Source organism: Macrotis lagotis, chromosome 3 (genome assembly GCF_037893015.1).
Source record: "Macrotis lagotis isolate mMagLag1 chromosome 3, bilby.v1.9.chrom.fasta, whole genome shotgun sequence".
Taxonomy (NCBI): Eukaryota; Metazoa; Chordata; class Mammalia; order Peramelemorphia; family Peramelidae; genus Macrotis; species Macrotis lagotis.
In genome coordinates, this window is record NC_133660.1 from 244,664,763 (window position 1) to 244,687,268 (window position 22,506).

Sequence of the window (22,506 nt, forward strand, 5' to 3'; positions counted from 1 at the left end):
TACTTGTGAAGAGCTTTAAATGTTGACTGTTTTAGGATCCTGGATATAAGAGGAAGCCACTGTAGTGTGTTGAGTTAGTGAATGATTTAGTAGTGAATATATTGGTTGAAATTTGAAACAGGAAAAAAAAATAGAAAAGGACTGTTGTAATAATCCAAGTGAGAAGTGAAGATTGCCTAAACTTGTGCATGGTTGTGTCAGTGGAGAGAGAAGGGCACTTATACTAGAAATGTTGCTATGGTAAAAATGGTAAAATTTAACAGTTGCTTTAACTATGAACATTTTGAATGATTGGGAATAAGGAACCAAAGATGAAACCATGGTTGTCAGCCTAGGTAAACAGGAGGATGATGGCACCCTCAATGGTGGTAATAATAATAATAACAAAGAAGGCAAGATAGTCTTCCTCCCAAAGAGTTTTTATTCTGATGAATCTGCTCTGAATCTTATGCTACTTGAAAATCTTCTAAAATACTCCAATACTCTTTGTACTAAATACATCCAGATGCAGGGTTAGGTCCATAGAAATGAAATAAACACAGGTGTAGGTCCCAAGCACTGGATTTTTGGGTTCTTATCTCAGTAGGGGGTAACATTGTGGTTTAAGGGATACTGGAATACTACTGGGTTCTGTGTTCTTATTTCATTTCATGTAACTTTCAATGAAGGTCATAGTTAAAATAACATAATAATAACATAATATAATCCTTAGTAAAATAATGTAGATATGTTTTGACTGGATTTAATGTTGAAGTGTATTCTATGTTGCACCACAATATAATTTCACCCAAAAGTCTCCACTTCTTCACTTCTATCCAAAGACTTGGAACTCTACCACATCTAAAGAATCTTACAGTAAATGACATTTATAAAGTTTGAGTTATTCCTCTTTTACTGCCAATGAGACATGGTAGAAAGAACTAGTTATATCTCTCCTCTTCCAGAGATCCATAAAGGAAAGATAAACAGCATAAAAAATCCCAAACATGTTTTATTATATACATTTTCGGAGCTTTGACCATTACGAAATGGTACTTTTTGCAATATGACCTCTCTGATATGTTTAAGAATTTTTTACTTCCCTCCCCTTTTACTTAGGAAATTCTGTTCCACAGTTACCTTTCCTTGCCCCATGAAAATCTGAGGTGACTCTCTTCTTGGTCCTTGAGGAGGGAATGCTGGCATATCCTGTGCCAGAACTGCTCAGCCAACAAAATTGTATTAAGAAGAATTTCCAGGACTATACAGTGTTTTTCTCTGCCAAGGAACTATGAGCTGGGTATGGTGACCTTCCTGAAAGGACAGTTTTTGGCGTATCATGTAATGTTTACAATTCCTCTGTGAAATTTCAGACACCCTTGGAGAAAGGGACAAAGGTTTTGTACAGTTGATTTGAGACTTTTTTAATAGCCATATATGGTACTAGACAGAGAAATAGTGATATCGATACAAAACTATCTGATCCTCAGGTCTATCACTTAGGTTTTTGGTGGATTGTTTTAATGCTATTCTGAGCATTTTCAAGAAATAAAAGAGATAACTTGTAAAGAAACAAAGGGGGGAAAATAGGCTATTGGAAAAAATAATGTTATGGAATCTTTCTTAAAACATTAGTAGTCAAGTGATATTTTTTTCCCTTATAGAAACAAAGTGGAAAGATTTTTAAAGTATGTAGTTTAATGTTAAGTTTTTGGTGGAGTTTTAAGTATTTACTTTCCATTAAAAAATATTAGTACAAGGTTTGACTCAGGCTTTGAAATATAGATGAATTTCCAGGCAGTTTGGTTGAGGCTTACCAGTTCCTGCATTATTAATAGGAACCCTGTTGCTAACGTTGGATAACTATTTGGAAAATATATAAAGGAAACTATTTGGCAAACACTATTTCCTTGTTTTCTATTTTAGTGATAGCCACCAGCTGAGAATCAAGTGATCTCATTACCTTGCCATGATTTCACCTAATGTAAATGAGATCTTCCCTAATGCCAGTTGCTAGTATCTTCTCAAAATAAATCAACTTTTATTGATCATATATATATTTGCATTTTGAATTTACTTCTTTATGTATTTTTTCCTAAATAGATTCAAATTTTTGTAACTCTAGTATCTAGCATAAGATGTGGCAGTTTTATATATATATATATATATATACATTATATATAATATATATATATATATATAAAACATGTATATAATATTGATTTGTATTCAAAGTTTAAAAATAACCTTGTCATTTAAAAAATAGCTCCAGATGTCAAGGACCTCTTAAGGGTTCTTTTTTTTTTTGAAATTGCAAAGCCAAGGAAAAGACCTTGTAAATCTTGCCAGCACTATAAAAATTGAATTTTCAATTCAAATTCATTTTTGTTCTATGTTTATGCTACAATAGGATGCCTCAGTATTTATCTGGGAAATGTAGTCAGTTTTCTATTATAAGACATTGTCTACCAAGAACTTAAATTGTAAAACAAACAAACACTACTATGCTAACCTTCTTAGTTACCATGACCTCTTCTCAGCTTTCAAGAAAGAAACCAAAAATGATTACAAGGTTGGGAAATGGCTGAGAGTAAAGACTGGATAACTGGTAGTACCTAATTACAGTCGTCAGGCATGTTAAGAAATAGCATTTGAGTGACATGGAGCAGCTGTTCTATTTTCACTGAGGAAAGAACAAGAAATAATGGGGCTCTTTTGGGTTTTTTTTTTTTGAACAGGGAGACATTATGACTGATTTAAAGCAGCATTTCCTTGTCACCCATAGAACTTTCAGAAAGGAACTTAGAATTCAACCAGTCCAGGGTTCTGATGTTTTTGTTTCTTGGACCCCTTTTTTGCCAATATTTGATGTAGCTTATGAATCACTTATTAGATTAATGTCTTTAAATGTATAAAATATATAGGATTATGATTATATTGAAATACAATTATCAACACATATTTAAAAAATCAAGTTCACAGACCCCAGGTTAATAATTCCTGAATTTATTCTAACCTATCTCAATTGATAGATGAAGAAACAAAAGTCTAGAGCACATTTTAGTGATTTACTCATGGGATGTATTGTTTCCTTGGTAAGAAATTTCCAAAGTGGCAGATTTCTTTTGAGTACAGTTCTCCCCCAAAGCAGGAGTTTGGACTCTTCAAGTTCCTTTCAATTGACACAGTTTCACATGAGTCCTGAGTCCCTGGGAATCCAACCCTAAAATCACCAGAGGGATAGCCACAGAGCAATAAAAATGTTAGAAAGGGAAATAGGACACCTGGTTTCTAGTCTAGCTTGATGTCCGACCATCTCAATGACATTAGACAGAATGAGAAATGAACTATCGCTGGATTTTAACCCCACAGAATCATGGATTTAGAGCAAAAATATGGAGATCTCTGATTCAAAGAACTTTTTCCCCCCTACTTCTATTTTCTCCATTCATAGGGCTATTCCCATTGCAGATCCTCATGGGAGTTTTCACCTGCTAGGTTTCATTTCCTGCCTAGGTTTATTCTCCCCACTTTAGGCAGCCTAATGGTCCTCATCACTCAAAGGGTCACTACTCAGAGTGACCTCAAAATGGTTAGTGTAACTTTCATAGCTTAAAGCAATACTTAGACTTTGGGGACATCTTGTCCCATTGTCACCAGACTTTCTAGAAACTTTACAATGACTTCAGTCCCTTACTGACTGAGACTGAGAACTTTTGAGTAAAAGTGACCCTGCAGTCTCTACCCTCCCCGGGGAGCCAGTTTACTAAAGTATACCATCACAAAGATCCTAACACTTTGTTTTACAGAAGAAGAGAGAGTGACCTAGAGAGAAGGAACTTGCCCTAATATAAGTAACCTGTAGTGTGTCTAGCTATGCCTTCCAATTAATTATCTCTTCCTTCTTCCTTCCTCCTTATGGACTTTCTCATGTTTTCTGTTTTTCTGTTCTTCCATCTCTTTTCTCTTTGAAATTGGGGGAAGGGGAGGGAGAAAATAAGGAAGAGGAAAAGCATGTATATATATATACCACCTATAGGAAACTATCTGTGGAGGGAATTAGAAAAGAGTTACACAGGATAGGCAGGCATCTGTCAGTACAGGAAAATTCAGAATTAATGAGATCATGATGCCACTTGAGTTTTATATATATGTATATATATAATAGTGTTATAGTGTTATATATTATAGTTAGATATCTGTCTTATCTCAACTTTTATCTCCCTCATTACTTAGTATGGTACTTTGTGTGTAGTAGTTGCTTAATAAACTTTCACTGAATCTGTTGAAATAGGAAATGCTGTCAAACCACCAAGTTGATGAAAAACCAGTTTTTCTTAGAATTGTGAAATAAAGGGAGAAAACATTTCAAGTGTCTTAGAATTGAAAGATGACCACTAAAAGGATTGACCTGGGTAACAGGAAGACATCCTAAACATGATCTGCCATCTATGTGGTTGTAGTCCATGCCCTTAAAAAAACTGGTTTCAATTATTCTTACAAATTTGCATGCCTGAGATTGACAGCTTGACAAATTATAGGAAATTGCAAACATTTTCTCCAGTCCCAATTATCAAGCCCATTCCCTGAAGAGTTCAGTGGGATATTTAAGCATGAAGTCTCTAAAAGGGGTGGGGGAGAGGTCCCCTTCCTCAAAGATTGGCTTAGTGAAATAAGAATGTTCGTTGGGAGCACAGATCAGCCAGTATACGATACTATATCCAGTGATGCCTTTTGGCATTTTGACCAGACCACCAACGTATACCTAACTGAAATACTGGGAACAAAATAAACTTGGGGCCCACATTTGCCTTTGGAAAGGTGGGGGTGGAGAAGAAATGCTTATTTATCTGACCTAGACAGTATTTTCACTTAGAATGTATTTTGGTTATTGTAAGTGAAGATTAAGACAGGTTTCCAGGTTTCTGAAGAAACCAAACATCATTCCTCTCTGAAGGATTAAACTCTGACTTTAAAATAAAGAAGAAAAGAAGATAGCTTGTCTCTGGCCTTCATTGAATGAAACTTTCTCTTCTACACTAGTGGTTTGTGGGTTAGAGGTGACATTTTTAAAAACCCAAGGTTTTTTGTTTTTGTTGAGATTTTTTTTTGGGGGGGGTGGGAGTCCTCATTCAAGCAGGTCCAACCTTTTTTTTATTCGTTTTTTTGCTTTTACAAGGTAATTGGGTTAAGTGACTTGCCCAAGGTCACATAGCTATATATTTAAGGGTCTGAGACTGGATTTGAACTCAGGTCCTCCTGACTCCAGGGCCTATGCTCCATTGACTGCACCACCTAGCTGCCCCTCAGATCCAATCATTTTACCAAATTTGTGACATATAAAACATTTTTTAAAAGTATTGGAAAGGGGGTGGCTAGGTGACGCAGTCAATAGAGCTCCGGCCTTGGAGTCAGGAGGACCTGAGTTCAAATCTGGCCTCAGACACTTAATAATTACCTAGCTGTGTGGTCTTGGGCAAGCCACTTAACCCTAGTGCCCTGCAAAAACCTAAAATAAGTATTGGAAAAATAAATCTGAGTCAAATTCTACAAGCTGAAGGTTAGGGCTAATTCTCCCTTAAATTCTTATTAGCCTTTTAAATTTATTTTGAACTTAATAATAGCTTATATTTATATAGTGCTTTGAGGTTTGAAAATGTTTTATACAAATATCTTTTTTGATTTTCCTAATAGGCCTGTGAGGTAAAGTTTTATTGTTGTTCTTAATATAGGTATAAATTGTGGTCAAGGTCTTAAGTGATTCATGTAGAGTCACATAGGCATTAAGTATCAGAGATAAGATTTGTATTTGAGGCTTTCTGATTCAAGGTCTGTTACATTATCCATTACACCTATAAAAGAGATTATATATGACTTTTTTAAAATGTTTCTTAATCATTTGCAATAAGTTCCTTCATTTTCCTCCCCAACCCCTTGCTGGTTAACAGTTTATTTTAGATAAAGCCTTTCAACAATTAAATGAATTCATTTTTTTATTTTCTATAGAGAAAAAATATATATGTGTATGTACATTTAAAAATGCGTTCATGCACAAATATGCATATACATCAGTTTTTATATGATAGATATTTTATTGATTTATTTTTTGATTTTTATTGATTTTATTGATTTATTCATCAACTGTTAAATATTATGTGAACTTTGGAGGATCAACATATTTTGAGATAAGGCATGAATCTGTCAAACTTTGCCTACTAATGACTGCATTGATTTCCTAACTAAAATGTACTTGGAAGAAAAGCACTATACACCACCTAGCCTTAGGTCTATGTGTAGCTATGTAGAAATTAGGAAGGAAGAAGTCATTTCTCTCACCTTATAGATGAGGAAACAAAGTTTCAGAGAGCTTGAGTGGTTCATCCCAAGTTAGTGATAAGGCAAAAAATCCAATGATTTTTCTAATATTACATCTTGCTTCATTAAGATGGTAAAGGGCACAACCAATGACAGCTTTCCAAATAAAGCAATGTTTTCCCCAAGATCTGTGTAATTGTGTGTGTTATTATCTCAAATAGCAGTCAATTTGGTGAGCATCTGTTATAGTTGACCTTGGAAGGATCACTTACGACATTGAACTCTTTCTGATATCTAGATATTTAGGGACTCCATGGCCACATGAGAGATTTGCATCTTATATCAAAATCAAGGCATGAGTATTGAAGGAGCATATATGATCCTCAGATCAAAGAAGCTGACATCACATCTCATAGGGCTTCAGATCTAGAAACCATCAACTCACTCCATTCTAAAGGTTGCTTTAGCTCTGGTAGTTTTATACATTGAGTCCTTACATCAAGGGAGCATAGACATTGTGTCTTAGAGGCTAAATGAGCAAGTGGAAATTCTGGAACTCTTCTTGGTCTTCCCTCTGCTTTCACAAACCAAGGAACATCCTACAAGCAGAACAGGAAACAATCAATGTCTGTTCCTTCCCATGAGGGATCTATAATTCATTGAGAGTTCTCTAGAGCAGATCTAGAAATGATTCTAAGTGCTAAGTAAATGGTCTTTGAAGACCTAAAATGTCACATAAGGAAAGATACTCAAGGAGAGAAATTTTAATCCCGAGGTGTAGATGATTTGTCTCTTAGGGAAAACAGTAATTCAGTAAGCATTTATGAAGAAACTGGGACCTATGAAAGACCTCAGATTAAAAAGGTCCAGGTCTTCCACTGCATCCAGGGCCATTTCCAGTCATGCTGATCCATATCTGATCATTTGGTCCCAGATGGCTCTAGAGGAGAAAGTGAGGCTAGTGACTTAACACAGTCACTCAATGGCAATTCATGTGTTTGTCATGGTATCACTTCCCAGATGTCATGGTCCTCTTTGAGAACAAAAGACTAGCAACAACAACAGTGTGTTGAGCAGTGTGCTTAGTGCTGAAGATACAAATATTAAGAGTAAACCTAATTAGGAGAAGAGAATGTAAACAATGTAAATGTAAAACACTGGAACTGGGGGGTCTGAAAGAAGAGATTCTAAGAGACAGAAGTAGAGGGATTTTATCTCAGGACTTATTATTCTTCAGGCATGTCAACTCTTCATGACCTCATTTGGGATTTTCTTGGCAACAATACTGGAGTAGTTTGACATTTCCTTCTACAGATGAACCAAAGCAGACAGGGTCAAGTGACTTAACCAGGGTAACATATCTAGTAAGTGTTTGAAACTAGATTTGATGAGTCTTCCCAGCTCCAAGTCTGGTGCTTTATCCACTGTTTTTTACAAAGACAAACAAGAGACAGAACATCCTCCATGGGAAATAACAAGTTGGATGGCTTGTCTAAAGGAGAATTATAGATAATAAATCAGTCAATATTTAAGGATTGTTGGAGCCAGTCAGTCTATAAGCATTTATTTGATACCTCTTACCATTGTGCTAAGAACTAGTTATGAATATACTGCAAATGACAGAAGACTTTATATTTGACTTTAAAGGCAACTGGGAGCCCCAGAAGTTTTTAGAGCAAGGGAGTGACATGATTAGATCTCTATTTGTGGAAAATCACTCTGGCAAATATGGAGAAAATAGCCTGGAGAGAAGAGAGATTTTGAGGCAGGGAGTCTAATCAGGAGGTTGTTAGATTTGTCCAAGAAAGAGGTCATAAAGATTGGAATTAGTGGGATGGCCATCTCTATTGGAAATTTCAACTAGAGGGAAACAAATAAATGGCCGATCTGGAAACTATCTTAGTCTATAAATCTTCCTTTGACGTGTTACACTTCTTGGTTTTATTATATTCCATTAATCATAAGTGAGACTATAATATCTATGAGTGATTTCTACTGAACAAAGGAAAACATGTCGCTTTTTTCAGACCTAACACATTGCTTATTCAAGGAGTGGAGAATGGGAGAGATATCATTCTGATTTGAGTGAGAACAATCTAGAAAAGTATAGCCTTGGTCAATTCCCTTCATTCCTTGACACCAATGCACAGGACAGACAAGTACAACTTGGAATATTTTGCCCACCTTGTTAAATGATTCCTTTGGCTCTCTTTCTTTTGTGTCCAATCCCTACCTCTTCCTGAAGGACAACATATTAGAATTTGGACAAACTGTTTGCAATTGTTGATATAGTGTCTCTAAAAATATATACATATATATATATATATATAGGTTCAGTGATGCAAAGTATAGTGAGCAACACCAGGAAATCATTGTACACAGTAACCACAATGTTGTATGATAATCAAGGGTGGATGACTTAGCTATTCTCAGCAATATAATGGTGCAAGACAGTTCTAAAGAACTCATGATAAAAAATGCTATCTGCCTCCAGAGAAAGAACTGATGAAACCTAAGTACAGATCGAAGCATACTATTTTTAGCTTTTATTTTTTGTTGTTTGTTTTTTTTCTTTTGGTCTATTTCTTTCACAACATATGACAAATATGTAAATATGTTTTACATGATCATGCATACATAACCTATATCAAATTATTTACCATTTTAGGGAGAAGGATGGTAAGAGGGGGAAGGCAAAAACTTGGAACTCAATTTTTAAAATAAATGTTTAAAATTATCTCTAGTTGTAATTGGAAAAAACACAACTTTATTAAAACTTTGGGTATGTATTCAGGAATTCAATAGCAGTTACCATGATCAAGCAGACTTTAAGAAAATGCTAGGCAGGCAATTAATTAATTACCTAACCCATTTCCAAAACAGACTCTCACATAGTCATCTCATAAGGCTTTTCTTAAGGGTATGTAATGATAAGCAGTTCAGGGATCACAAAATCATTGGGGAAGGAATAGTCAGTTCTTCATTAGGCAAAGAATGGTCTCAAGAGACTTGTGGCCATTGATTTTGTGAAGCCATGGGCCTCATTCAACATCACTTATGAAACCACTAAGTCACATGGGGACTGTCATGCAACCACAAATTCTAGCCAAGACAATATTGAAGACAGCTCTTGTCAGTGACACTGAGGTGAGAGCAGGGCTTATGTATTCAATCAACAAGCATTTTTTCCATAGCTATTATTGCATGCCTGGTCTTGAAGTCACAAAGACAAAAATGAAACTTCTACCTATAAAGAGCTATATCCCTTCAGAAAAACAAAGTGGGCATGTACCTATAAAAATAGATAAATGGTGTGGGGGGATGGAGGAGGATTGGAAGAAGGGGGAAACAACTGGAAGCATCAGTCAAGTCTTCATGTAGAAAAAATAGCATTTGAATGGATTCTTGAGAGAAACTTGAATTCTAAGAGACTATGAGAAGGTAATGTATTTTGTGAAGGATAGTCAGTACAACACAGAAATAAGAGATGACAGGTCATGGATGGGGAAGAAGAAGAAGGCCAATGGTCATGGATAACAGAGTATGTAGAAGAGAGTAATATGTAATAAATCTGGAAATGCAAACTGTTCAATTTAAGGTCTAGTCCCTGAGGGAGTGACTCCAACATGTGTGACACTGAAAATGACAGGTCATTCTTCTTGATAGTAGTGATTTGAGTTTCTTTCTTTCCCTTCCTTTCTTCCTTCCTTCCTTCCTTCCTTCCTTCCTTCCTTCCTTCCTTCCTTCCTTCTTTCCTTCCTTCCTTTCATATCAGGTGTCTTGGGGTTCAGTTATTTATATTTGCAAAAAAAATGTCTCATGGGAAACTTGCTCTGCCGCACTAATGACTATTCTCTAGAAATAATCATCAAACACTGGGAAAGCCTACTGCTTGTATCAAATTTGGTTTTTTTGGTAACCTCTTGTTTCCGCAAGGGAATTATTTGTTTTCATGGCTTTCCAAACTCACAGACCCTGTGGTCTCAATGCCCATGAGGTTGTCATCAGGGAACATCTAGCCCCCTCCCATCAAAATCTGAATCACCAGTAAGTCGGGAAGATGTTTTCAAACATTGGGAGGTCTGTTTTGGATCACACCCGAGCTAGATCTTCCCCGAGCCTCTGAAAATGAAGTGAAGCAGTTCTTATGTGGTTACAAGAGCTCCATGATTTACAGTGTTGGACTCACCAGACTGCTCTTGCCTCTGAAAAAGCCCAAGCCCTCAACAGCCGTTTATTTTTAAATTATAAAAAGCAGCTCTATGTACGGTGTACTTGGTTGCTAGAGGGCAGAGAAACATAGGTTTAAAAAAAAAGGGAGAAAAATGCCGTTAATCCCCAGCAGGCTCCTGGGCAGTAGAGCAGTTATGGATGACAAAAGTTAATTAGAAACATGAGCAGTTTAACCGAAAACATTTGTGACAATTGGGAGTGCAGCGTCTCCAGAAGGGTAAGTTCTAAAGACAAACATTCATGGAGAAAGTGACTGCTGCTAGGTAAGTAATCTAATTGCAATCTTTTTTTCCCCAGACCTTCTCTTTGGTTGCTGAACTGTCTATATAAAACTAAGAAGACTGGACTTAGGGTCCAGGGTGTGGGTACCTCTGTTAGAGCAGGGAAATCAGAGTATTTGGGTTGAGTGAGGATGCCGGCAGGAACTGCCACCAACCTTTTTTCCAGTTGGATTCATTTAGGGGATAGAGATGCAGCATTTAAGCTTGCCACATAAGGAGACTGCAATTTTATTTTTTTTATTTTTTTAAACTGGTTAGCCTCTGTCTGTAATGGAAATCCACATTTGAAAACATAGTAATGTGAGTGAGTAAATTCTGGTTCTTATATGAAAACATTTTGTGGCTTTGATGACAAAAAAAACCCTATTGCAAGGGGAGAGGTTGCTGGAGCCAAGGGAAGTCTTTGCTTTGGGATAGAGCAATGCTCCTCTTGTTTCCCAACTTATGACAGAACCATGTGGACATGTCTGGCTCTTACCTAGCTTGTTCTGAAAGCAATCCAGTTTGATCTCAGTGTCAGTGGAATCAAACAAGTGTGAATTTAGGGTCTTAGCAAACTTCTGGTTGGGAATCTCTCTCTTCTAAAAACTGAATTAGGAATACTTCCTCGTCTCACTTTTTGGACTGACACTGAAAAGGAATATTTTTTTTCTGTCTACTGGAACTGTGATTTCATTTCTTTAGGAAGCTCCCTGTGAGAAAACTCCCTTTACCAGTGCAGGTCAGCACCTATTCTTAGAATTATTATTTTTTGTAAAAAATATAAATAAATACTGTTTATTTAATATATTTAATATAAATAAATTATTTATATTAAAGATATTTTGTTTGTTTTCAATTATATACAATAGTAGTTTCTACCAATCATTTTTTGCAATTTAACAATTTTCTTCCCTCCCTCCCTTGCCTCCTCAACAGAAGGCAGTCTGATAGTCTTTACATTTGTTTAGCATTATTATCTTAAAAAGAGAAAAAAAAGTATGGGAAGACTTATGATTAGTTTGACTTGATATTCAAAAATATTTTATAGTTAATTTTATAATATGATTTTTAAAATGCAAATTTACTTTCCTAATTGTGCTTTTTTCCCCCCCTTTTTTGGTCTAGTTGGGAGTAAGATGGGTCCAGACCCTGATTTTATTAGTATACAGAAAGTCTAATATGGAAACTAGTAATGCCACTAAATAACACTTAGAGTTGTTTGCAGCCATAGAAAGACTTTCAAGAACCTTAGAGCTGTTAACTTAGAGTCACTAAAAAGTTAAGTGATGTGAATTGATCACCCAGTCATAGATAGACAAAAGGACATCGTTCATCTATGTGTCTGAGGTAGAACTTGAGCCCAAGTCTTCCTGACTCCAAAGTCAATTCTCTGTTCATTATGCTGCATTGCCTCTCAGTTATTCTTTATGGAACCAGATATCAGGATCAGTGCACATTCTTTAAACACATATCAAAAAGTGGGATCTGGCTCAAATTAGATGTGTGTCTGTGTGTGTGTCTGTGTGTGTGTGTGTGTGTGTGTGTGTGTGTGTGTGTGTGTGTGTGTGTGTGTACCAGAATAGGATTTCAAATTTAACTATAGATAATGTGTGAAATAGATAATTTTATGTCACTTTGTTTAGAGCTTGAAACATTTGTTGTACAATATTTCAATTTCAAAATCTCTGTGATTGTGTCAATCCATTAAGTATTTATTATTATGTCTCAGGGACCATTATAGATACGAAGCATACAAATAGAAAGACTCAAGTCATCATTACTGGCTAGGAACCCGTGGAGACAATAAGCACACTGATAAGTATATACAGAATAATTAGTAAGGAAAAGAGTATAGATAAATATAAAGGAGTTAAATCAAAGGTAATTGGGAAGGGAACGCATTAAGGTTGAAGGATCAAGAAAGGCATCATGGAGAAGACAGAACTGGAGCTCAGCCTTAAAGGAATAGAGGGTTTCCAACAGTTGAAGGCATAGGAGGACAGAATGAAACCATTATGGGTATTTTTACATCAATGCAGATTTCAACTTCTCTATATTTTAGTAGAGAGCTTTATGAGTTGTTCAGATCAGCTAGATTTCTTACCTGATGGCCAGCCTTCATTGAACTTGGATTAGTTTTCAGATTATAGGCATACTGGACCCATTATTGGAGCCATTCAAAATTGTTCAGCTTAGACATAACATGTGCTCTGCCAGAACAACTTTTGAGACCCTAGGGCCATTTCCATTCAATAATGAGCAATAGGAGAAGAATATTTTGGAATGATGATATTTAATAATGTGTAGAAATAACCTCTTTGTAAGTTATCTTAGTGCAAACAAGGATTTACAATTGTGTATATGTTTTTCCTCTCCTGTTTCTCCAGAGCCATCAGAAAGTCCCACTTCCTCACACCCAGGGATGAATGAAAATGCACCTGCCTCATTTCAGAGCAGCAGCAGTCCCACTTCTGTTCATTGCAACAACTCTTCAGCCATCCCCCAGCCAGGCTCAGCTGCAAAACCCTGGCGAAGCAAATCCCTCAGTGCTAAGCATACTGCCACGTCTTCCATGCTCTCTGTAAAGCAGCCAGTGCCAGAGACCCCCAGACCCCCACCAGAAAACATCAAGCCAGCTCCTAACAATCAGAAATCGATGCTAGAAAAGTTGAAGCTCTTTAATAGCAAAGGGGGATCCAAGACCGGAGAGGGTCCAGGCTCCCGAGACACCAGCTGTGAGAGGTTAGAGATGCTTCCCAGCTTTGAGGAGAGTGAGGAGCTAGAGGCTGCTAGTCGAAATGTCCCCACTACCAGTCCAGCTTCCAATAGCCCCAAAATTGCACTGAAGGGAATTGCACAGAGGACATTCAGCCGGGCCCTAACCAATAAAAAAAGTTCCCCTAAGAGCAATGAGAAAGAAAAGGAGAAGCAGCAAAGGGAGAAAGAAAAGGAGAAGAGCAAGGATACTGTCAAGAGAACATCTGTCACAGAGAAGATGGAAATGAAAGAGGAGCCAAAAGAAGAGCCAACAGCGACCACTATCATAGAGATGCCCAAAAAGTCATCCAAGATCGCAAGCTTTATACCCAAAGGAGGGAAGCTCAATAGTGCCAAGAAGGAGGTGCCAACCTCCTCCTCGCACAGCGGAATACCAAAACCAGGGATGAAAACCACACCTGGGAAATCCCCAAGTGCCCCACCACCTTCAAAGGAAGGGGAGAGAAGTCGTAGCGGAAAACCTAGCTCAGGGCTGTCTCATCAGAAGACTCCACTGGACAGCAGGCGCTCAAGTTCCTCCTCCAGTTTGGCCTCCTCAGAAGGAAAAGGACTTGGAGGCATGGTAACCTTGAACAGCAGCAGCAGCTGCAGCCAGACTGTCAATGGGCCAACAAGTACCACCCAGACAACAGGAAGCAATACTGTCAGTGTTCAGCTACCTCAGCCCCAACAGCAATACAACCATCCCAACACTGCAACAGTAGCTCCTTTCATGTACAGGTAGGAGGTTTTTTCCTTTGGACTTCATCATTATTGAGTTAAATTTATTGGGTGGTTCCTTAGGAAGTACATTAAGTACTCCTAGCACTAGGGTAACACTAAAAACAATCAATAAATATTGGCTGGAATGAAGACTTTTTTTTTGATACTGTCTTTGCCTTCAGAGTCCATGATCTCCTATAGTCAAATGCTACAGTTAGCAAATATTTCATGAGTTAGGGCAACTAGATGGCATAGTGGATAGGTAAATAAGAGCACTGGCCTTGGGGTCAGGAGGACAGGAGTTCAAATCCAACCTGGGACACTTGACTCATACTAGCTGTGTGATCTTGGGCAAATCACTTATCTCTGATTGCCTCATATGCGGGATTGTCTCCAGTTATCATGATTTGTATCTGACTATTGGGATCTAGATGACTCCAGAGGAGAAAGTGAGGCTAGTGACTTAGCCCAACACCCCCTCACTCAAATTCAATTCAAGTGCTTGTCATTCATGGCTTCACCTCCCTGACATTGTGGTCTTCTTCGAAAATGAAGGGCAAACATTATTGTATTTATACTTCATGGGTGCTTGTATTGTGTCTAAAATTGTTTAGAAAGCTATGAAGGATACCAGTCAAGAAAAAGCAGATTTTTTTAGGCTTACAGTTTAAGGATACCTCAAAGCATCAAGCTGTGTGTGCATGTACATATGTATAATAAGTATGTATAATAAGACATGTATCTACATATTATACACACATATAAATATATGAACATGTGTGTTTGGGTCATAGACATATGAATTTATGATCCATAATGCAAGAAAGCAGAATAAAATGTTTTATTTCAAAGTAAAAAGAGATTCCAATTATTTGTCCTTAAAGTCATTAGTAGAGGTAGCAGAAAGAAAATAGACGTTATCAAATATATTTCCTTGTAAATTGATGCGTGTGGTCTCCTTCCAATGTTAAAAGTTAATCTTTTGTTGAAACAGTATTGTTACCGAAGAGAGAACAATGCAAGTAGTCAAGTGCAATTGTGTGGAATAAGGTCGTAATGTTTCTTCTAGATTCCAGACCCTTCAAGGCCAGAGGTTTTATATGATATATCTCTGTATCACTCTGTAGTAGTAGAGTCCTAGGTAGTTGTAAGATTCATTTTTCCATAATTCCATAGTTTTTCCTCTCTTTGTTCCAAGAGAGTCAGTCTACTCTAAAGCCATATGAGGAAGTATATGAATCAGGCAAAAATTTATTTATTTTAGAACACATTGAAGAAAGCTCTGAAGGTACATTGGAGAAAGCATTGGGTGCCGTGGGAGGGAGTATGTAGTGATCAACTAGTTAGCCACATCTTCTTGAGTTCAAATCCAGTCTATGGTGCTTACTAGCAGTGTAACCCCTGGGCAAATCACTTAACCCTGTTAGCCTCAATTTTTTCATATATAAAATGAATTGGGGAAGAGAATGGCATGCCATTCTAGTATCTTTGCCAAGAAATTGGGGTGATGAAAAGTCAGACAAGACTGAAAACAATTCAACAATAATAATGGGTGCCTCTGAAATTGGTATGTAACTTTTTCCTTATAAAATCCACTCTAAGAAGCATTTTTAAGCATCTACTATGTGCAAGACACCGTATTAGTTACAGTCAGTCAATAAACATTTATTAGGTGCCCACTGCATGTCAGACATTGTAGTAAGCTGCAAGAAACACAATACATTCATATATATTTTAAGTTCCTGACCTCAAAAAGTTGACATTCTCCTCTGCCCATACATATACCATATAAAAACACATACATGTCCACATTTAAACATTGGTCTTCATGTTGCTATGTTACTGAACGAAGAATTCCAAGTCTTTCCCCCTCCTCTTCCTTTGTATTTATGTAAGTTTGTAAAGATTTCACCTGACTGAGAGTTGGAAAGAATAACTGTAGTTTGGAATTCTCATAGGAAAACAAACAAAAAGGAAAGCTTTGTCCATTGACTAAGTGAGAGAAGTAGATAGACATTTTGTCATTGCTTCTTTTCCTCCCTCTTCTCTTTTGCTGTCCCTCTTCCCCTTCCATGAATGACAAGACTAAACTTATTAGACCTAAGATTGTCATCTCTTTATTAATTCAAATAATATGTTCAGCAAGGCAGCCTGAAAAGAATATAAATGCTTAGCTAATGACTCACTGCTGATCCACAGACAATGTTTGAATACCAATACTCTGTGAAGCATGAAGGCAGCTGCATTGCCACTTATAAAAATATTGTAACTAATAACATATTGACAGTGTTGAAGGAATGTGTGTCTATGTAAGTTTTCAGTTGAAAAACCACAAATTTCTATTTTTTTAAAGTAGCAACATTTAAAAATAAATGGTTTTAATGATACAGAACCTCCAGTTTACTTCTCTAAAATTGTTTTTATCAGGATTATTTTAGCAGTGATAAAATACATTCCAATTCATGACCATGTATAAACACATACATAATTTCAAGCAAAAGAGACGGAAATCATGTAGTAGATAAGATCTAATAAATAATAATCAAGGAAAATTAATAAACTTCCAATTCATTCAATCAACTAATATTTATTAAATGCTTACTACATGTTAGGCTCTATGCTAGGCACTGGGAATACAAAGACAAAAACAAAAGTCTATGCCCTTGAAAGAACATAAAATTTTATCTTCCAACATATCTTTGCATGCCTCTTGGATCACCCTCTTTGTTTCTTTAATATATTGGTCTCTTAAAGGTAGATGATGATGATGATGATGATGATGATGATGATGATGCTTGTCCTTCATTATAGAAGAAGACCATGTCATCATCAGGGAGGTGGTACCATGTGAAGTACATAAATTGAATGGGGGGGGGGGCTGTGCTAGGTCACCAGTCTCACTTTTTCCTCTAGAGCCATTTGGGTGCAGTGGCCAGATATGAAACAGGATGACTGGAGATGGCCCTAAATGGGAGGCAATCAGGGTTAATTAAGTGACTTGCCCATGGTCACACAACTAATAAGTGTCAGATATTTTAGGCTGGATTCAAACTCATGTCATCCTAACTCTAAGGTCAATGTTCTTTCTACTGCTACCACCTAACTGCCCCTAAAGCTCACTTACTTGTTGGAGCTACTGTGCTCTTTTTGCAATTAGTTTGACAGTTGTGTATTCAATTACTAGACATTAATGTTAAATGTGGAGAGAGCCAAAAGTGCTTGAGAATTTATATATAATCACATCCATCACTCCAAGACCAATTGTGATTGGGAAGCCAGACATAATTAGCCCAAAATAAGCTTAATAGAATACCTTGGGAAATGCACTTTTAGTATTCAATAGTTCATGGTCCAGCTGAACCCTTTCATCATAAAGTGTTTCAGACTGTAATAGGACAAGTTGACATTGGTAAGATGTAACTTAATGAGATTTTACTCTGCATATAAATTTAGAATATGCATATAGGTGTATACACACACACACACATATGATGTTCCTAAATGAACAGAGGTGTGTATGTATGTCATAGAAATTGTTTTCTTTCTTAAAGTGCTGCCCTCTTATGATTTATCACAAAGATGAGAAAATTTTGAAAGTAGTTATTTGGAGAGAATATTGATTTCAGTCAAGTGCTGAGATAATAATCAAAGACCCCTTTTATGTCAAAAATTTGTGACTCTGATTCAGACCTGGATGGCAAACACACCTGCAGGGAAAGCATTCTTGATTTGTTTTCAAATAACCGTTTCAATGAGTTGTCATGTCAGTTGACAAATGGAAGGTGTTTGTAAATGGAGTTGCTTCTTTTTCGTGTCTATGATTGACTTCCTTAGCAAAGGTGATCACTTATAAGTTGATATTTGGTGTTGATGCTATCCCTCCCAAGCATCTCATGTCTGGCAGAGTTGATTACCTTGTTCAAAATTCAAAGAAGCATTTCAGGGCCTCATATGAAAGATTGCAGGCCTTCCATTTGGACTATGAATATTTAATCTTTTACAGTTCAATGACTATTTCCGTTTCTAGGACATTGCTCAACATGGGACTAATGAATTATGTAAAGTCAGTCTGCTGGTCTCTCTATTTGAATATGTGCAGAAATGGTAACAGAGTCAGTTGTGTAGCTGTAGGTGTGATACTTGGGTGATGCGACTATCTCTGTCTCTATTGATAAATGTGTCTGGTTTGATTTGTGTCTAAAGGTCACAGACAGATAATGAAGGGAATGTCACCACAGAGCCCAGCACAGCAGGAGTGAACATGGAGCCAGTACTCTACACTAAGGGTGGACAATCTGGCTTAGAGGAGCTTGCTGGTAAGTCTTCATGAGTTTGGGAAATTAAGAGTGTACTGATGATGAGACATGAAACAAAGCTACTAACAGTATTGGAAAGGATAGATGAAGTGAAGTTTTTTGAAGTGCCATTGGACATGCCATGAGATGTAATATTTAGGTTTATTTTCCTTTCCTTGCCCATCCTCCTATCCATCCTTTCCTTTGTTCCTCTCATTTTTTTCTCCTTCCTTGCTCCTTTTTCTTGCCCTCCCTTTCCATGCCTCTTTATTCTTCCTTTCATTCTTCCTTTTCTTTGTTTTCCTATTTTTCTTGCTTTCTTGTTCTTTTTTACTTTTCTCTCTTCCTTTTTCTTGCTCCTCTTTCTTTCTTACTTCCTTTTCCTTACTCCCTACTCCTTCATTTTATTTTTCATTATCTACTATTCATACTTTCTTTTTTTCATTGCTTCCATCCTTTTCTTTCCTGGTTCCTCCTTTTCACTTTCTTTCCCTTCCCTCCTTTTTCTCATTCCCTATCTAATTTTCAACCTTTTTCATCTTTCCTTCTCTTTCTTGTTACTTCCTTTCCATTTCTCCATTTCTTTCCCTCTTTCTTTTTCTATTTCTCTTTCCTTTCCTTCCCTGTTTCCTCCATCAGTTTCTTCTTCTTTAGTTTCTTTTCTTTTCTTTCTTTTTCACTCTCTCCCTCTGTCTTTCCTTTTACCTTTCTTCCTGCTGTTCTTTCTTTTTTCTTTGGACTTGACATCTTCCCCTTCTTTCCTCTTTCCTTCTTTTTTCCTTCTATTCTTTGCCATCCTTTTTCATCTTTTGCTCTTTCCTTTTCTTTTTTCTTTAATTATTTCTCTCTTCCTTTCTCTCCTTCCCTTCCCCTCCCTTCTTTGTTTCCCACTTTTTATTAACCTGCCTGTTTTCTCTTTCTCAACTTTGCCATAATTGTTCATTATCCCCTGCATTTTAATGAAAGCTAATACCATTACATTCAGTCTGTCATCTATTGTTCTGACACTAGCATATAAATTTCCTAGTTTTTGACTTCTTAAAAAAATGAAAGAAAGTAATGTATAATAAACCCCAAAAAAAAGGTGGAAGCCAAGTTAGAAAAGGTTTTAATCCAATATAGGAGTTTGTCTTTGTTCTTAGTTGAAATAGGGAGCCACTGGAGATGGCAGGCTCACACTTACTCCAGCTATTCATACCAGAACTCCTAAATAAAGTGAAATTTCAGAAAACCCCAAGTTCTATCATTGGTCTTGGAAGGACATAGAAACTAATTCATCTTTGTTACTTATCAGGAGGTCATAAGAATGGGTAAAGAGGAAAAAAACCTGTCTTCTTAGAAATGAAGATATAGAAATAACAAAGATAAATATATTGTAAGCTTCAGTACCAAGATACTGAAGGGTACTGTCAGATTGGATTAAATTGATAAATAGTATTCTTCACAAGAGCAGAAATTAATGCCATATGTATTCAGAAGCTGATAACTAAAAGAATATGATCAGTTGCAATATTCATGACTTTGGTTATATAAATGGAATTTCCCTTAGGTACTTATAATTTATAGATCAGTCTAATGAAAAACATCTTAGAATTATACAAAATAGGAATAACAATTTAAAAAAAAACAAGAGGTCGTGTTCATATAACAATCTAAGACTTTCCAAGTGCTTTATCTGTATTCTCTCATTTGAACTTCACAATAGCATCATGGGATAATTTCAGGTATTACTATCCCCATTTTACAGACAGGATAACTAAGTGACTTTGAACAGGTATTAAATATCAAAGTAAACTTTTGTGGTTCAGATGATGTATGTCATTGACTTCTCAGTTACATTCACTAGGCATTAGACTATGGAGAAACTTCATGACTCAATCATATGTTTATTATAGGGAATCAAGAGGACCGCAATTTAAATACAGCCTCAAACATGAAATGTATGATCCTGGACAGGTCACTTTACCCTGATTGCCTCCCCAAAAAAATAATATTAAATAATCACAAATTCATTTTCTTCAGCAGACATATCCATCTATCCATCCATCCATCCATCCATCTATTCATTCAACAAGCAATTACTAAATATTTTCAGTGTACCAGACAATGAGCTGGGGCTACAAAGACAGAAACCAAATAAACTCCGTCTCCCAGGAATTCAGAATCAATTTAATTAAGGGATTATACTTTTTTCCTCTTGTCTTATCATCATAACAAATGCTCAATGTATGTCTTGGAATTGCCCAGAACAGTCAGTAACACTTTGACAATCCTGCAAAGATAAAATGTTGCTGAGCTGACAATAAAATAAATGCAATTAGTGACATAAGGAGAGAACAAAAATTATATTATTTTGAGATGATTTGTGGTTAAATTAGAATTCCATTTGTACTTAAAATACATTTGTTTTAAGAATATGTTGGTTCAAAAAAAGAATATGTTGGAAAATGTAAGTTTACTCATTTTTAATCCTTGAGAAAAGTACCTTCCAAAATTCTTACTGTCATGAACAAGGGAAAAATAATAAATATTTGAGGTGATTAGTCTTTGGAATGTAATATTTATTTCAAACACAGAAATTAAATGTTATCTGGTATTTCCAGAGAGGCAACTATGTTGTAGTGGATAGAGTTTGTCTTGGAACCAAGAAGTTGTTATTCATTTGTTTTAGTTATATCCAACTCTTTGCAGCCCCTTTGGAGTTTTCTTGGCAGAAATTTTGGAATGGTTTCACATTTCCTTCCCCAACTCATTTTACAGATAAGGAAACTGAGGCATTTAAGGTTAATAAATGTCTGAGGCCAAATTTGAACTTAGGAAGATGTCTTCCTGACTTCAGGTTCAGTAGTCTCCAATGTCACCTAGATGACCTGAATTCAAATTCCTCCTCTCAGAAATGTTGATTATGCAACCCGAATAAGTCACTTAACTTCTGATTGCTTCATACAGTTATCATAGACTATCAATTGCATCCCCTATAGACTTCCTATCATTCCTTGCCCTTAATTTTTTTTTCTTTTTTAAAAGATTATTTAATTTAGCACTTAGTCTTTAGACAGTGCTGTATCTACAGCCAAGACAAATATTATCTTGTCCTGCCTGAGGACAAAAATTCCATACCTTGCCTAATAGTGTGTTCCAGTAGTTAACTATATGGCCTGTGAGAAAGTTCTTACCTTACTTATATTCAATATAAATTCTACTTGTTACAAAAGCAACTCATTTTTTTCTAGCTCTCTCCCATGGAAATAGAAAAACTGTTTGCATATATTCTTGTAGTGATTCTTCTGTCATTTTAGTACTAGCCTAAACAAGTCACTACTACTCCTATCTTTCATTAATAGGTCACTTGTTGATTTTTTCCAGCAAATTTTTTCTTATTTTCTTTCTATTTTAAACTCTCCTTACTGTGTGATGACCCAAACAGGACATTGAACTCCAAATGGGACCCAATCAGTGCTAATTATAGAAAACATCTATTCTTTGACTAATTTTTGCTTTTTAAAAATTACTGCTAATAACATTTCTCGTATATCAAGTATTTTAGGGTCTTGATAAATGTTTTCCATATGGGAGCTCTGTCAGGGAATGCAAATATTATTATCCTCATTTTTCAATTAAAGAAACTGAAGTAAAGTGACTTGCCCAAAGTCACTAGTATTACAGGAAATAGTACTTGAACCAAGCTGCTAGGATTTCAAATCTCATGGGGATTTTTTTAACTGTACTCCCCTCCCTAATATATATGATTCCAATATTGAACTTCCCACAAGTGTGTTTCATACAGGGGAAAAAAAACTTAGGAAAATTTATGGAAAATCATCCTGAATTTTTAACTCAGTCCATTTTTATTACCTACTGGCTTCTGATTTTATTACATATTTTGCTTAGTACTAGAACCTGCTAAAATTACAAAATGAGCTAATCATAAAATATAAAAC

General features: G+C 36.2%; 1 protein-coding gene across 8 annotated transcripts in view; it reads left to right on the forward strand.

Annotated features, from left to right (window-relative positions):
* NAV2 (neuron navigator 2) overlaps window positions 1–22,506 on the forward strand; it is a 436,581-nt gene that overhangs the window by 226,084 nt on the left and 187,991 nt on the right. For all 8 annotated transcript variants that reach the window (XM_074230361.1, XM_074230362.1, XM_074230365.1 and 5 more), the window contains 2 exons: window positions 13,178–14,288; window positions 18,474–18,586. In XM_074230361.1, the coding sequence (XP_074086462.1) occupies window positions 13,178–14,288; window positions 18,474–18,586 (1,224 nt within the window). The remainder of the gene's footprint in view (window positions 1–13,177; window positions 14,289–18,473; window positions 18,587–22,506) is intronic.